This window comes from Hyposmocoma kahamanoa, unplaced genomic scaffold (assembly GCF_003589595.1).
Source record: "Hyposmocoma kahamanoa isolate Upper Pololo Valley unplaced genomic scaffold, ASM358959v1 86, whole genome shotgun sequence".
Classification (NCBI taxonomy): domain Eukaryota; kingdom Metazoa; phylum Arthropoda; class Insecta; order Lepidoptera; family Cosmopterigidae; genus Hyposmocoma; species Hyposmocoma kahamanoa.
The window spans coordinates 6,623,028-6,639,308 of NW_020654289.1; the positions used below are offsets into that span (position 1 = coordinate 6,623,028).

Below are 16,281 nucleotides of genomic sequence, written 5' to 3' on the forward strand. Positions count from 1 at the left end.
TAGCAGTTCCAGGAAATTGAGACCGTTGGTACCGTGATTCCAAACATGTTATGTGGTAATTAATTTAAATAAGCATTTGAAAACTACAGTATTTTCAATGAGTTCACTACATAAACGTGATATAGTTATTCTTGTAAGCTATCGTTGTTAGGGAACTCAAAAATGCACATAAGATATATATTTTATCAAAATGAGTATATTGTCGACGAGTACAGTTAAAAGACTCGCGTATTCTCCAAACGTCAGATTGAATTTGAACTCGTTTTGCTTCTCGCAATATAATTCTCAATCGAGTATTTCGTTCCGAGAGACAATGGTAGTGCCGCAAATCCTTTTTGTCAAGGTAAATAATAAGAACCGGGTTGTTGAGTACCTTTTAATAATATTGTATTTCCTTTTGTATCCAGTTCATCGAATGACATCGTTTTATGTTGTCGTCTTCATTCAAACTTCCATACAACCTAATGAACCAAATTATTTGGTTACCAAGATATCCACAAATTTTCTGAAAATTTGTATTAGTCTGGCCGGACCTCTGTTTATTCGTATTTATTGAAAATAACCATATAACTTGTAAAACATAAAATGTGTGAAACAGAAGCTAATCTAAAAGGCAAAGTTGCTGTAGTAACCGGTGGAAGTGCAGGAATGGGATTTGAAGCTGCCAAAAATTTAGCCAAACGTGGTGCCAAAGTGATCATTGCTAGCAGAAACGAGACCAAATTGAAAGCTGCCAGAGATGAAATAGAGGAAATCTCTGGGAACAATCAAATTGCTTACAGAATGCTTGATTTGGGATCTCTGAAATCTGTGCGAAATTTTGCAACTGACGTTATGACATCAGAGCGCAGACTGGATATCCTTGTAAATACTGCAGGAGCTATTGGTTTACCCGATAAACTAACTGAAGATGGACTAAATCTAATAATGCAAGTGAATTATTTTGGTACGTTTTTACTTACATATCTATTGCTGCCTTTACTGAAATCTTCAGCACCAAGTAGAATAATCAACGGTAGCGCGTCAGCTATGTACATCGGAGAATTAGAGTTCGATCATTGGAATGATATTGGAAGATATAACTTGGTAACATCAGTGGCAAATTGTAAACTAGCAGTTACCTTGTTCAGTGTGGAATTGGATCGTCGAGTGAAAGGGACAGGAGTAACCTCAAACAGTTTCGATCCTTTTATTGTTCGCGATACTGATTTATTCAATAACATACCGTCTATTCTTAGAGACATATCGAAGACCTTTGTTGATATATTGGGTCTGCGGAGAGAGGAAGTAGGAAAGCAAATAGCGTATTTGGCAGCTGCACCGGAATTAGAAAGAGTAAGTGGTATGCACTACAAGTTCTGCTTTAAATGGATAAATCATTGGTTAGTGAATGATAAAGATTTAACTAGAAGGCTTTGGGAAGCATCGAAAGAAGCTGTGGGGATAACAAAGGAAGAAGATTGGGAAGCCAATGTTGTGAAATGAAACTATAATTAAAATCAAAATGTAAAATAAACTAACAGAAATGTGGAATGAATAATACTGCAATAACATAGTAATACTACCTAACCTTACCTAATAAGTATAATAATAAGCCAGTAGTTAAAAATGTGTTACAACAAGAAAGTTACTGACTATGGTTACAAACTGTAATGCGAGTACAACGAGTTACAATTTTAGCAAAAAAATTTCCTATCACATAGTTCGTACCTAAAAATTGTATCAAGCGACCTTGCCAGGGCAATATGAATTTTCAATCATTATTCTGGTCACATCGACATGACAAGAATGTAACTACCTACCTAATGTAACTCGCGCTGCTATACACTGTATTTATTGTTCTGTAGCCATATACATGACGATATCTTTGTTCTTGTTTTGATTTTGTTGTGACTATGGTTGCCAGGTCATAAACCCGAACAGCTGGATAGATAAGCCAGTTGAGCCGGACATTTAGGTAAAAAGGAAAAAAAGGGTTGGACACCCTACATGTTTAAGGATTTTGTGTCGTAGTTTTAATATTTTTAATGTAAAATGTAATTTATCATAAAATCTTTTTAAGTTATAATAAAATAACAATAAAATTGAATTAATCAGTCGTCTTTATTATTAATCATCCATTATTGCGTCGAAACCATCCGAACAACCACGTGACTTGTCAAATATAAAAAGCCGGACACAGTCTAATTTGTCTAGAATCGCATACAAAATGCCTAGATATTTCCGGCTTAGGCACCAGCCTTCCACCTCGCAATTTCACTGTACGATGTTCTTTACATCAATTACCCTGTGGAATGTTTTATTAAGGTGGAAGGAACAATAAATAATTCTGAATTTGAATTTGATTCTCATGGACACGATAAGGAAATTGAATTGAATGTAAACATTCCTTACCTTTCCATACCTTACCTAAAGGATTAGTTATTTTACACTTCATTAGTTCTTTTACACACATAATACATTAATACCTAATCGAATAATCAATTAAAGTAATCAACAGTAATGACATAAAGTAAAAAATAAAACACAATATGACAAAAATGTTTAGACAATATTTAAATGAGAGTTATCAACTTCAACTTTTGTATCTATGGCTCCGTCGTTTGAAAGTTAGCAAAGGAACGTTTTGACAAGAGGCCTCTTGCCAATGTTAATAAATAAATAAATTAAAAAAAAAAAAAAAAAAAGTATTTATTTCAGACAACCGTGATCCATAAATTGTTAGTACAAACTTAGTGAGTATGTTAGTATTTTATTTCTAAAAGTGACCTCGTCCTTCTCAGCAAGTGGCCGATCAGTGGACAGTCCCCACTGTCAGCCATCTCCCTCAGCACGCTGTGGCTGCTGCCACGCACTCTGTATAATATTGATGCGCTTTTTTTGCGCATGATAGCTTCAAAGCTGTCTACGCCCGCCCACGCAAACATCGCAGAAGCGCTACAAAAGCGCGGCAGCCGCAACAGCGCCCTGAAGGCGTTATTATATTGGACACGCAGGGCACTGTAGGCCTTTTTGGTATAGTTGGTCCATAAGCTGCACGCGTAGAATGATGTACAGTATGCTTTAAAAAGTGTAATTTTAACTGTATCCATGCAGCTACTAAACCTATGTACCAACATATTCGCCCTAACCGACAGTGCCCTACGTTCCCTATCAATGTCTTCATCGTCCCTAAGGCTGTCAGTAACAATATGTCCAAGGTATTTAAATTTATAAACTCTTTCTAAAGGTTCGTTATAGAGACTTATAGGGGGTACAATGTTGGGACATTTATTACCAGCCTTAAAGACCATGAACTGTGACTTATCGGTATTGTACAATAAGCCATGTGAGGCAGCGAAATGTTATGTTAATGTCACATTGTAATTGAGAACAGTGTGACCATTTCTGGCAAATTTCTGCCATTTGGGCAGATTTAATTTTCATTCATTTTCATTGCGGCAGAACATGTTAACGTTGTATTACTTAAATGTAGCAGAGTTTTGCAGATTTGGGAACATTCAGCAAGTTCTTTATTATTTTTGGGAACAAACTGAAAACTTATTGTTTTCTGTCTACTATGAACAAACATGTGAAACGAAATACAGGATAATGTTGTAACATAACCTGTATCAACTTTATAACCCCAGCTTCTATAGGCTGTACTCAATTAGCTTTTTTCGTGCTGTGATGTATCAAAAATGTATCACAAGTATTGATAGGCCTCTTTAAAGCACATCATCAAAAACACTGGGTCACAAAATGCTCGGAATGTCGCCATCCTTCTTTGGTTTGATTCTCATCGTTGATGACGGGTGGCACAGGAAGAAGGAAGCCTACGCCCAGAGATACCCTTTAAAATCAATAATTCTTTTATATTTTTAACTTGAAATATTTTTATTTCATATGTTTTATAAAAACGAAATTTATTTTTTTGGAAATATTAAAACTAAATTGTTAATCATGAAGATCCTCTCGTTACAGGAGATACGTGACCAACGGTGATACATATAAGAGTTTTGATGATTATAATGGCACAAAATAATATTACAAATTTACTTATAATCGTTTTTATCTGTTTAACAATAAGTTTTTTTATGATATCAAGTGGCGAGACGAACAAGTCGTGCGCCTGATGGTAAGCGTTGCAGTGCTACTCAGAGCTTTAAATGGGTACAGCCACTGGGCCCGTCACCTTAAGTCACAAGTTGACAAGTCACGTGCCTGAAATTTCACCAGTTGACTGTACTAATGTGCATTGACAATTAAAAGGCGAGTTTGGAATAATAATAAAACAACAACATACATAGGAATAATAAAAAAAACAACTATAAAAATAATAATATCTTATCCATAGAAAATAAACTTGAAATAGTCAATGTTTATGAGGTTAATTATTTTGCAAGAGATAAATAATCTCAGGAGTGTTCGTCGCACTTCGTCCATTTTCTAAAAACAGTTGATCTAAAATTCAAAATAATTAATTGAGTTCTGCAACCATTTGTGAATTACGTACATCCATTGATTTTATGTCAAACTAATCTCAAGTGTAATTAGACTCTGATTTTATAAAACAATTTTTAATTTTTTATGGTACACAACATTACTTTTTTCTTTGTTGTACCACATGCAAATTTTAAGCAACCCTTCCTTTTGATTCATTATATCGTATTGTACTTTCGTATTTAATAAAAATTGACCAGTAGGTACGTTTAAAAACCAGATACAAAGATCCAACAAACAAGCACGTAGAGAAATTCGTGAGATCCGCTGGTTCGTTCCGTGGCTTAGTTGGCATACGAGTAGCATCTGATACAGTTTGCTGGAAGACGTCGGTTAGAATCGGCCCGGATCGAAAAAAAAAATTGAGTGTTCGATCTTTGTATTAATAATTATAACTAACTAGTGAAGTAATTCTACCAAAAATAATTTAATATCATAGTAGTAAAAAATCCTGACATTCAATACAACACTTAATTATAGTAGGCACAGATTTTGTGGTTTAGTATAAAATGACCAATCTGGGAAAATGCGTATATGGGCACATACTAATTACCAAGAAAGAACAATGATTAGATTGAATTTTCATGTATTTCGGCAAAGATGCAACTTTCCTGTTACCTTGGTTGACTACTATCAACCAGCATCCTCTCACGGTCTCTTTCTCAGCTGGAGTGACCACACTTCATTGTCTAATAGGACTTTGAGAAACTATGGCATTAAGCAACCTTTTGTTCCATCTCGTCAAGTTGTACGTTTACGGAATTGATTTGAATCTGTTATAAAAGCGATTGAATAGAGATAACCAGATTCTTGTGTAATTTAGATACTTGAACAAGATAACCGGAATTTATTGAACGTGTTTGTTTTATTTTCCCGAGTGACGTTTATTAAAGACCTGTTGTATTAAAGACCGACAAATTTATTAATTAAGGGTCAAATATTTACATTGGAATTGAAATGAAACATAAAATTTAGCATAATTATTTGATTTTTTGTTGTTTATCCAGCACTTGGTACTTGGTGTAACGGGCTGGTGTCCGCAACTCGACGTCAAGGCGACTATTTTGCGTGTGGTGTTTGTTCAGTATTAGCTTATCTAATTTGTAGGTTATGTTTTGTATTTTTATATATGTATAATATTATAGAGTAATATACATTATAATAATAATAAAAGACTACATTATTTATTTACACGTACGTACTGTGAATTGTGCCGCAACGCGGGTGTTCGGTAACCTCGGAATCGTCGATACATGACACCCTTCGGCCAAAAATCCATCTTCATCCACACCCATGATGGTCGACAATAATATTCAAGTGATACTCTCACAAAAAATGAGTTAAAATTCACATTGTGGCGAGACTCGAATCGTTAGACCTGTATATAATATATAAGTATGGATGTATATATTCTTTTCGCTCGAGTCTATGCTTCACTCGTATCGGGCTTGCTGAAAACCAACGCTACATGGGATCACACGTCACTCCCGTATGATTCTCTCGAACATCTCGACCGGCAAAGGCTACAAACATTATTTAGAATACAGTTACCGAAGACCCTATTGTTTACAAAGCAAGAATTAATATAGAAATCTCTTATTATTTTAAATAAAGTCAGGATTTTATTCAATTTTATTAATTTGTTTTTCACCTCACTAGCCCGGAAAGGCTTTCTTTCTCATTATAAATCTGCGCGCAAAAGCGTTTTTTGCACGCTAGCGTGGAAAATATTTTTCAAATTCGAACTTGACGATGGACTGTGGTGCACCTAACTTTTTCTTTCGATGAACAAAAAGGTAATGGCATGTTTAATTAAGCGATTTGTAAGACAAATATTACTTATTTATGTAACATAAATCCATTGGTATATTTTATTCTTATTATTGTTGACATTAAATTGACAATGATAACTTTTTGTGCAACACTCTATGCCGCTTACGGTAAAAACGGTCCAAAGTACAGGGTCAAGAGCACGTCAAACTTGACACATAAGATTTAAATCCAACTCTAGGTCGCTTACGATACAAAGCGTCAAGCTTGACGTGCTCTTAACTGTACAAAGTGTCAAGCTTAACGTGCTCACATGTAATACACGGAAGTAATAAATACTTCGATTTTGACTTTGACCTTGACTTTATTTTTATTATTATTGTGCATTTGCATGCAAATTACTTTTATGTGTTCTTCTTGTTGTATTGTATTATAGTTTTAGGCTCATGTGTGTCTCGGCGATGACGCAATAAATCTTTCATATTCTTATTCTTATATACCCGATTAAAAAAAAAATAAAACAACGTTGATCATATTACGCGTTTGTCTAGTAAATGCCTGTTCAGTCTCAGTCTTCGGCCTTGATTGCCCCAAGTTGTGGTTTTCAGGAAACTGAAGGATTCTGAATCCCATTCCTTTTGCCGTACGTATCAGGAAAGATGTTTTTTTTTATGTAAATAATAAGTGCACATTTGACCTCCATATGACCTGATAAAAAGTGACCATGAGGTCGACAATGTAGCATGCACACCTACATAATGCCTATTCACTCTCGCTTTGAAAAGGTCCAAGTTATAGCGTTCGAGGAACAAATCCGCAGGCAGGGATTTCCACTCCCTAACCTCTCACTCTCTATCCTCCCTTTGGAACCCCAGCCCACGTCTAGTCCCCCGATGACGGAAAGGGGAAGACGGGATGAAAATATGCAATTCCATCGCACATTCTCCGTGATATATCCTGTAGAATACCGATAAGCAGGCAACTCTACGGCGGTGTTCAAGGCTCTGCAGCTTCGCCTCTACTAATTCCGAGTCGCTTATAAGCCTCTTGACACGCTTGTCTGTTGAATCCAAGGTGACCAAATTAAAGCGCTTCGTGGATGGATGGTAAGTCAATGGCATTAGAATCATCGTATAATGAGACAAGTATGGTAACTCCGTACAACCGTAGCAGTGACGCTTGTATGTGTGGGCGCACAGATTCGCTTAAACTCGCGATACACTCGCGTTGCATAACAGTGGTCGCCCTAGCGCGCCTTTCATTATTATGAAAATTTATGTGTCAATTTAATATTACGGTGCTGGAAAAACGTCTAACATGCTTTTGCAAAATATAACAAGAGAGCAATTTAAAGTTTTTTTTTTCAGAAAAAGAAATCTATATACTCTCTACTCTAATCTATCGACTATAACTCTAATTTTATTTAATAAATGGAAAAGCTGAAAATTCTAGTTTTCCACATAACAAATATATAATATTATAATAAGCCTTTATTCCAAAAAAATTAAATTTCATCTTTACGAAACATGTAAAATTAAAATTAAATTAAAATATTTCAAGATATATAAGTAAAAGAATTATTGATTTTAAAGCCCGTCTCTGGACCTGTGCCACTCGTCCGTGCCCGCAGGCACTCCCGTCCACTTTACTCCCGCTTCATACTTACAAAAGACCAAATAACGTACGAACCAATAGGAATCAAACCAAATTTCATATAGACGAGGCAAACATTCTTCCAAATATTCTTTTACGAACTTGCCGTTACTGCCCTTGAACTTCAAAAAAAACTTTATGCAAGTCAAGTCAGTTTGAGAATAAATTAAAGACTAGTATTTGTATATAACATTACCTGCCAGTAGCATGCCACCATGATAAAGTTTATTATATACACATTCAGCTGTCTCATTCGTGTGATAAAACTGCCACTTTTAAATTTTATCACAAGTAACGTGATGTTTATCACGAACAAGTGAGGACCATTACCCCTGGTATGTGTTACAATGCTACTGAAAAGATGCCAGTTCCCCATTTATCACAATAAATGATGTAATATGCATTCAAACAAACAAACATAACTATATTCTTTTTTGTATACATGTACAGATTATATTATGAGGATTTTCCTTATCATGTCCATGAGTAGATTAATAGACCAATTACTAAACTTAATCTACGCAAGTCGGTTTGTTTTTGGCTGTTTTTTCGATAAGATTAGCTCTGCAATGACGTACAAACCTGAATATAGGAAATTCCCATGACGTGGACGTCTAATAAGAAATATCACAGAGTAATAACTTTAATGTACCTAGACTAAGTCAAATATTATAACAGAACTGATATGCAACGAAAAGTATATTTCTTTTCAATTGATAGAACAAGAAGCAAAAAAGAAAGAAAAACATTTTTATTGTAACAAGCATTGTCACTAACATTGCTAGACGTCCGGATAAAACTGGACATACGCTTCTTGTATACATGTCCAATCCAAATCAGACTTTTGTCCGGCTTTTTATATTTGACCAGTCACTTGGTCATCACAAAATGTTTAAAAATGTAGTGTCCGACTGTACTGACTGGTCTGTCCAGCTATTCGGGTTTAAGACCTGGAAACCCTAGTCACAACAAAAGCCAAGAAAACACAAAACAATAACAAAGACATTGTCATGTGTATAACGGCACAAGATACGTTAGGGCTCTATTCAGCTGGTCATGTCGATATGGCCAGAATAATGATAGAAAATTCATATTGCACTGGCAAGGTCACGAAATTTGTGATAGGAAGTTCCTCTTTGCTAAAATTGTAACTCGTTATACTCGTATTACAGTTTGTAACCATAGTCATTGTAACACACTTTTTATCTACTAACTTATTACTATTATACTTATTAGGTACGGTTAGGTAGTATTATTATGTTATTGCGGTGTTATTCATTCCACATTTCTGTTAGTTTACATTACATTCTGATTTTAATTATAGTTTCATTTCACAATATTGGCTTCCCAATCTTCTTCTTTTGTTACCCCGACAGCTTCTTTCGATGCTTCCCAAAGCCTTCTAGTTAAATCTTCATCATTCACTGACCAATGATTCATCCATTTAGCGCAGAACTTGTAATGCATACCACTTACTGTTTCTAAGTCCGGTGCTGCTGCCAAATACGTTATTTGATTTCCCACTTCTTCTCTCCGTTGACCAAATATATCAACAAAGGTCTTTGAAATGTCTCTAAAAATAGGCGATATGTTGAATATATCAGTATCGCGAGCAAGAAAAGGATCAAAACTGTTTGAGGTTACTCCTGTCCCTTTCAATCGACGATCCAATTCTGCATTGAACAAGACAACTGCTAATTTTGAATTCGCCAATGATGTTATGAAGTTATATCTTCCAATGTCATTCCAATGATCAAACTCTAAATGCCCGATATACATAGATGCCGCGCTACCGTTAATTATTCTACTTGGTGCTGAAGATTTTAGTAAAGGCAGCAATAGATATGTAAGTAAAAACGTACCAAAATAATTCACTTGCAATGTTAGATTTAATCCGTCTTCAGTTAGTTTGTCGGGCAATCCAATAGCTCCTGCATTATTTACAAGTATATCCAATCTATGCTCCGATGTAATAATGTCATTTGCGAAATTTCGCACAGATTTCAGAGATCCCAAATCAAGCATTCTGTAAGCAATTTGATTGTTTCCAGAGATTTCCCCTATTTCATCTCTGGCAGCTTTCAGTTTGGTCTCGTTTCTGCTAGCAATGATCACTTTAGCACCATGTTTCGCTAAATTTTTGGCAGCTTCAAATCCAATTCCTGAACTTCCACCAGTTACTATGGCAACTTTGCCTTTTAGATTAGCTTCTGTTTCACACATTTTATATTTTACTACACCACGAGTTATATGGTTCTTTTCAATAAACACAGAGGTCCGGTCAGCCTAGTATCAATTTTCAGAAAATTTGTGGATATCTTGGTCGCTAAATAATATGGTTAATAAGGTTGTAGGTATGTAAGTTTGAATGGAGACGACAACATAAAAGGACGTCAATCGATGAACTGAATACAAAAAGAAAAACGATATCATTAAAAAGTACTCAACAACCCGGTTTTTATTATTTACCTCGGCAAAAAGGTCCTGCGGCACTACCATTGTCTCTCGGAACGGAACTCTGTACCTACTGAGAATTACAATGCGAGTAGCAAAACAAGCTAAAATTCAAGCTGACGCATGACGTATTGAGAATATGCGAGTCATAACATATTCATAACAAGTTTTGAATCACGGTACCGATGTATACTGTACGGAGTATATTGTACGGATATTTTATTATGTTACAAGGGAGTGGAGTTTCTAGTAGATCGAAAGAGAAACGGTGAGGGTAGGTTTAAAGGTGCGTTCCCATTATGTCGTAACGACAGATAGTCGTGCAGATTAAAATGTCGTGACTTGTATATTTAAATGAAGTTGTTCATATATAGCACAACACGATTAACTGTCATTCACGACGATTTTTTGACGTTACGACGACAGACTATCGAGACAATGGGAAGAGCTAGAACGACAGTCGTACGTCAACGTCACTATAAAAATGTGACGACAGATAATCGCAGCTACTATCGTTGTCTGCACGTGCACCGATAAATTGTCGTCACGATCTAGTTGGAACAGCTAGACACGACAGTCGTTCAACGATAAAATAAACGTCCACGACAGAGTCACGACAGATAGTCGTTATTTATGGGAACAGGCTAGACGCGACAGTCGTCCAACGATAAATAAAACATTACGACGTAACGCGAACGCGTTGGTTCATTTCTGCGCACAGTGTGAAATGTATCCGATAAAAGTAAAAAATATGAATTAAGTAAGGAAAGATATTATCTTGCTATTCAATTAGCTATATCAAAAGGAAATTAAGAATTTAGTCGCACAGATTACCAACACTTTAACGTTAAGTTTCACGTTTCAAGTTCACTTATTCCTGTTACTCATAAGTTATAATTAAACAAATACGTTAGTATACTAATGTGTCCTCTAACATGTGTCCTACATTTTATTGACATTTGAGTAAATAAATACATGTACAAAAACAACCTCTGTGACCTCTGATATTAATGGTGCCTTAATTATGTTGATTCTTAACGCTGCTTAAGGCGAATCACCGGAAGAGAAGCGGGAAAAATTGTTCTGCTAATCCAAATGGTTTAGGTATTTACGATTAAACAATGGTCTTACAAAAAACAAACGACATACCTAAGAATATTATCTAAAGAATAATTTGTAACACGGTAGGGAGTACTGAAAAAAAATTAAAAAAAAAAAAATAAAAATTATTTATTAGACAACAAAATTGTGAAGGTACAATGGAAATTAAATTAAGTACACAAAATAAAAGAAACACAATTTGTTGCAGCGACTATCGTGTACAAATAAAAATGACACTTGAATCCTGCACTAGGCTAAGCCTGTCTCGCAGGTAATCAGACTTTCCCTGTTACCAATTTCACGAATAAAGTAGCACAAATCATGAACGGAATATAATAAAAGAGAGTATTAACCAATTGTTTGAAAATGTTTATATGTGTGTGCGTGTGTGTGTGTGTGTGTGTCTGTGTGCATGATTGTTGTGTACGATAGTGTGTGTGAGTGTGTCAGTGAGTAAGTATGTGTGAGTGTTAATAAAGTAAATGTAAGTGTGATCCAGGATTGTCGCTCAAGGTTCAGCAGCAGCACTAACACACCATACTTAAAATATTCTCCATTTCAGAGTATGAAAGAGTTTCTAAGTAACGCCGGACTTTGTGCCTGAGCTCTGAGATCGAGCAGGACTTAATGCAACACAAAGAGTTTATTTTGTTGTAGATGTAGGGATGCAAAAATTTCGGAAACTTTCTGGCGAAGGTAGAATTTATAGTGGGGAGCGGTAGACCATAACGTCTTTTTTCAAGGGAACAACCATAATGTGGCGAAGAAATTACGCCTTTGTGTACGTGCACCATGACCCGGAGCAAGAAAAGGCCCCGAACCGAAAGGACCTCACTTTCCTTATACACAGAGGCAGTTGGATATCTAATAGGTTTATTCAACATAACTTTTAACACGGATCGTTGGGCCCTTTCAAGTATCATCATGTTGACCTTACCAGCACCACCCCACACAGTAACACAATAACTGATAACAGATTCGCAAAGCGTCACATATATCATCCTCAGAAGACCCAGTCCCGCTGACAAACGCAGATTCTTAAAGAGGTATATCAATTTGCGTAATCTTTTTGCAGTGACAATCAAGTGTTCTCCAAAAGTGAGCCTCTCGTCAATAAATACGCCAAGATATTTTACGCTATACGCCCTGGTAATGCTTTGACATTTGCAAGGACCTCTACCTTCAAGTCCACAAGAGTGAACCGGAATGTCAGGAGAATGGGTGGGCGCGGATGCACCAGTCTTGTAGAAACAAAGGAATTGAGTTTTAGTTAAGTTGAGTGTCAGGAGATTGTTCCCAAGCCAGGCAGCCACACGCGACATACCACTTTCAACCCGATCATAAACATATTTCCAGCTCGGACCACTGAAGATGATGGCGGTGTCATCTGCATAGCAAATAATGTCTGCCTGGTCCAAGTTTGAGTGAATAATGTCGTTAATGTAGACAATGAAAAGGGTAGGACCAAGCACGCTGCCCTGTGGCACCCCAAATTCGATAGATCTAGGATCGCTCGATTGATCAATGACTCTTGTGGACTGAGAACGTCCCGTCAAATAGCTCACAAACCAATCAAGCGCAACACCACGAATACCAAACAACTCAAGTTTACGAACAAGAATGGGGATGGATACGGTATCGAAGGCTTTTGCCAGGTCAAGAAATACTCCGATGCAGGCCTTTTTGTTGTCGAGGTGTTCCGATATTACGTTTGTAAGTAATGAGACCGCATCCTGACAAGATTTCCCGCGTCTGAAGCCGAACTGTCTATCAGATAGTAGGTTCTTTTCCTCCAGAAAATCGGTGAGACGTTTGTTGACCATTTTTTCCAATATTTTAGAAAAACAACTCAAAAGTGAAATTGGCCTATAATTGCATGGATCTGATTTACTGCCAGATTTGAAAATGGGGATGACAGTAGCAGATTTCCACTCAGAAGGAAATTTTCCTTCAGTAAGGCTTAAGTTGCAGATGTGCGTGAGTGGCATTAGAAGATTGCGCTTATTAGCTTTTATAAATTTATTAGTGATGCCGTCTTCACCTGGAGCACTGTTAGGTCTCATGGCATCAATTATTGAGCCAATCTCGTCTACATCAGTAGGACGCATGAAAAGGGAATCTGGAGGTGATACCTGAAGTTTGACTCTGGCTGCAAGCGATCCCTGTGACTCATTCGAAGAGGTCAAGATTGTGTCCGCCAAAGATTTACCTACGTTTGTGAAGAAGTTGTTGCAATAGTTCAGTGAATCTAAAGTGTTTTCTTTGGTTTTAGTAAGTTCAACAGGTTCTTTTTTTAGCTTTTTAGTATGAGAAAAGGTTCTAATAGAGTCCCAAAGTTTCCTAGGGTTATCTTTATTTTGTTCTAATACTTGTGACTCGTATTGTCTCTTTAGTTTTCTCAGTAAGTCGTTATGGAAGGACCTGAACTGAAAAGAATGAAATGAATGAATGAAATATTCTTTATTGCATGTAAAATTACAGTAAAAATACAATAGAGTAGCTTAAGTATAATAGTAGTAGTAAGTTAATGTACAACAGGCGGCCTTATTACTATGTAGCAATTTCTTCCAGGCAACCTTAGGATAGACATTTCGGATATGCAAAAGGGGTGCAACCAAAGAATATCATCATAAGTACACTACATAATAAGTAATAATAAAAACATATACATATACGTATGTAGATAGATATACATATTGGCCATAAATACTGTTACACTTAAAAATAAAAAAATATTACATTTGAATTTCGAATCTGTCATTTTTATACAATTGTTCATTGTGTTTTTTCATTTTGGCGCCAATACATTGGTGGTAAAGAGAAGAAAGTGGGTGATAAAGAGAACCGAATCGCTGTGATTGCGTTACACAAAGTAGGTATGGAGCCAAATGCAATTTTTAAAACTCTCCATAGACTTGGTATTAGTAAAATGTTTGTGTACCGGGCTATTAATAGGTACAATGAGACTTCCTCTGTTTGTGACAGTAAAAGATCTGGCCGTCCACGTAGTGTTCGTACGAAAAAGGTGGTCAAAGCAGTAAGGGAAAGAATTCGAAGAAATCCTGTCCGAAAGCAAAAGATTTTATCTCGGGAAATGAAGATAGCACCTAGAACCATGTCGCGTATTTTAAAAGATGACTTAGGACTTGCAGCCTATAAGAGACGCACTGGTCATTTCTTAACTGATAATTTAAAGAAGAATAGGGTGGTAAAATCGAAACAACTACTGAAGCGGTACGCAAAGGGAGGTAACAGAAAAATTTTGTTTACGGATGAGAAAATTTTTACAATTGAGCAACATTTTAACAAACAAAATGACCATATTTATGCTCAAAGCTCTAAGGAAGCTTCCCAATTAGTCGACAGAGTGCAACGTGGACATTATCCGACTTCAGTGATGGTTTGGTGGGGTGTTAGCTACGAAGGAGTGACTGAGCCATATTTTTGTGAAAAAGATATCAAAACATCGGCACAAGTGTATCAAGATACCATTCTTGAGAAGGTAGTTAAGCCCCTTAACATCACCATGTCCAATAACCAAGTATGGTCCTTCCAGCAAGACTCGGCGCCGGGTCATAAAGCTCGGTCCACGCAGTCTTGGTTGGAAGCGAACGTTTCGGACTTCATCAGAGCTGAAGACTGGCCGTCGTCTAGTCCCGATCTTAATCCGCTGGATTATGATTTATGGTCAGTTTTAGAGAGTACAGCTTGCTCTAAACGCCATGATAATTTGGAGTCCCTAAAACAATCTATACGATTGGCAGTGAAGAATTTTCCCATGGAAAGAGTGCGTGCTTCTATTGATAACTGGCCTCAAAGTTTAAAGGACTGTATTGCAGCCAATGGATACCACTTCGAATAAGCTTTTTATATTTTTAATTGTTGTATATTTATGCATTAAACTAACACACTATAAAAGTAATAAATGTTATTTGCAGTTAAAAAAATTTTTTTTTCTTTATTACAATATTTATGGCAAGACGGTACATACTAACAATAATAATAATATTAAATACTTTTAAAGAAAAAAGAAAAATGAAGTATAAAATATAGGAAATAAATGAAAGAACAGACGAAAGTTAGGAGTTGAGGAAGTGATCCTTAACACGTTTTTTGAAGAAATCAAGAGAAGGGGTTGTCGAATTGATTCAAGGGGAGAATCCCACAATCTGATTGCAGAAATGGTAAAAAAGTTAAAGTTCGAATAAAAGTTAGAGGTATGATATGTTTAGTATGAGAGTATCAGAGGAGCGAAGGTGACGGCAGAGTGTAGAAGAGTGGAAAGTAAGGCAATCTTTAAGATAAGAAGGCGTAAAGGGATAGAATAGAATTGAGTAGAGAAGTAAAAGGATACGAAGATCTCTACGCCGGTGGATGGGCAGCCATTTAAGTGGTGCGCGAAATTGGGAGACATGATCAAATTTACGAAGTCCGAAGATGAACCTAACACACATATTTTGGAGCCGTTCCAAACGGTACGAATTATATAAGAATAAAATATCTAACTTTGCACATAATCTTTATATGGAGATATTTCTACAGAGGCTACTACAGAGTACCTGCTAAATTTTGGTCTTCAACTGAAGCCCTATGGTTATAAAATTCACATTTATCCCAATATGTGAAAATTGTCCAGCGGATTAACGTCACGCTGCGCCTCTCGCTGTCCTGTCAGTCGCGATCGATTCATCAATTTATTATTATTGTATTGTAATTTATTATTATATTATTATTGTCCTTATTTTAGACTCTCGGCTCTCCCAAGGCCTATAAGATTAGTTTTGATTTTTAAATGGGAGAGGCGGTATTTCCCGGCAATGT

At 36.3% G+C, this 16,281-nt stretch overlaps 1 protein-coding gene and 1 pseudogene across 1 annotated transcript; one reads left to right on the top strand and one right to left on the bottom strand.

Annotated features, from left to right (window-relative positions):
• Window positions 1-530: 530 nt before the first annotated feature.
• LOC113234957 (retinol dehydrogenase 11-like) lies at window positions 531-1,515 on the top strand. Its single transcript, XM_026470483.1, has one exon. The coding sequence runs from the start codon at window positions 586-588 to the stop codon at window positions 1,483-1,485; it is 900 nt and encodes a 299-aa protein (XP_026326268.1). The 5' UTR covers window positions 531-585; the 3' UTR covers window positions 1,486-1,515.
• A 6,949-nt stretch (window positions 1,516-8,464) lies between these two features.
• Window positions 8,465-10,215, bottom strand: LOC113234830 (annotated as a pseudogene).
• Between the last annotated feature and the right edge of the window lie 6,066 nt (window positions 10,216-16,281).

What these genes read in the sequence shown, in the direction of transcription:
- LOC113234957 (XM_026470483.1), top strand. Translation starts at nt 586, where the DNA reads ATGTGTGAAACAGAAGCTAATCTAAAAGGCAAAGTTGCTGTAGTAACC.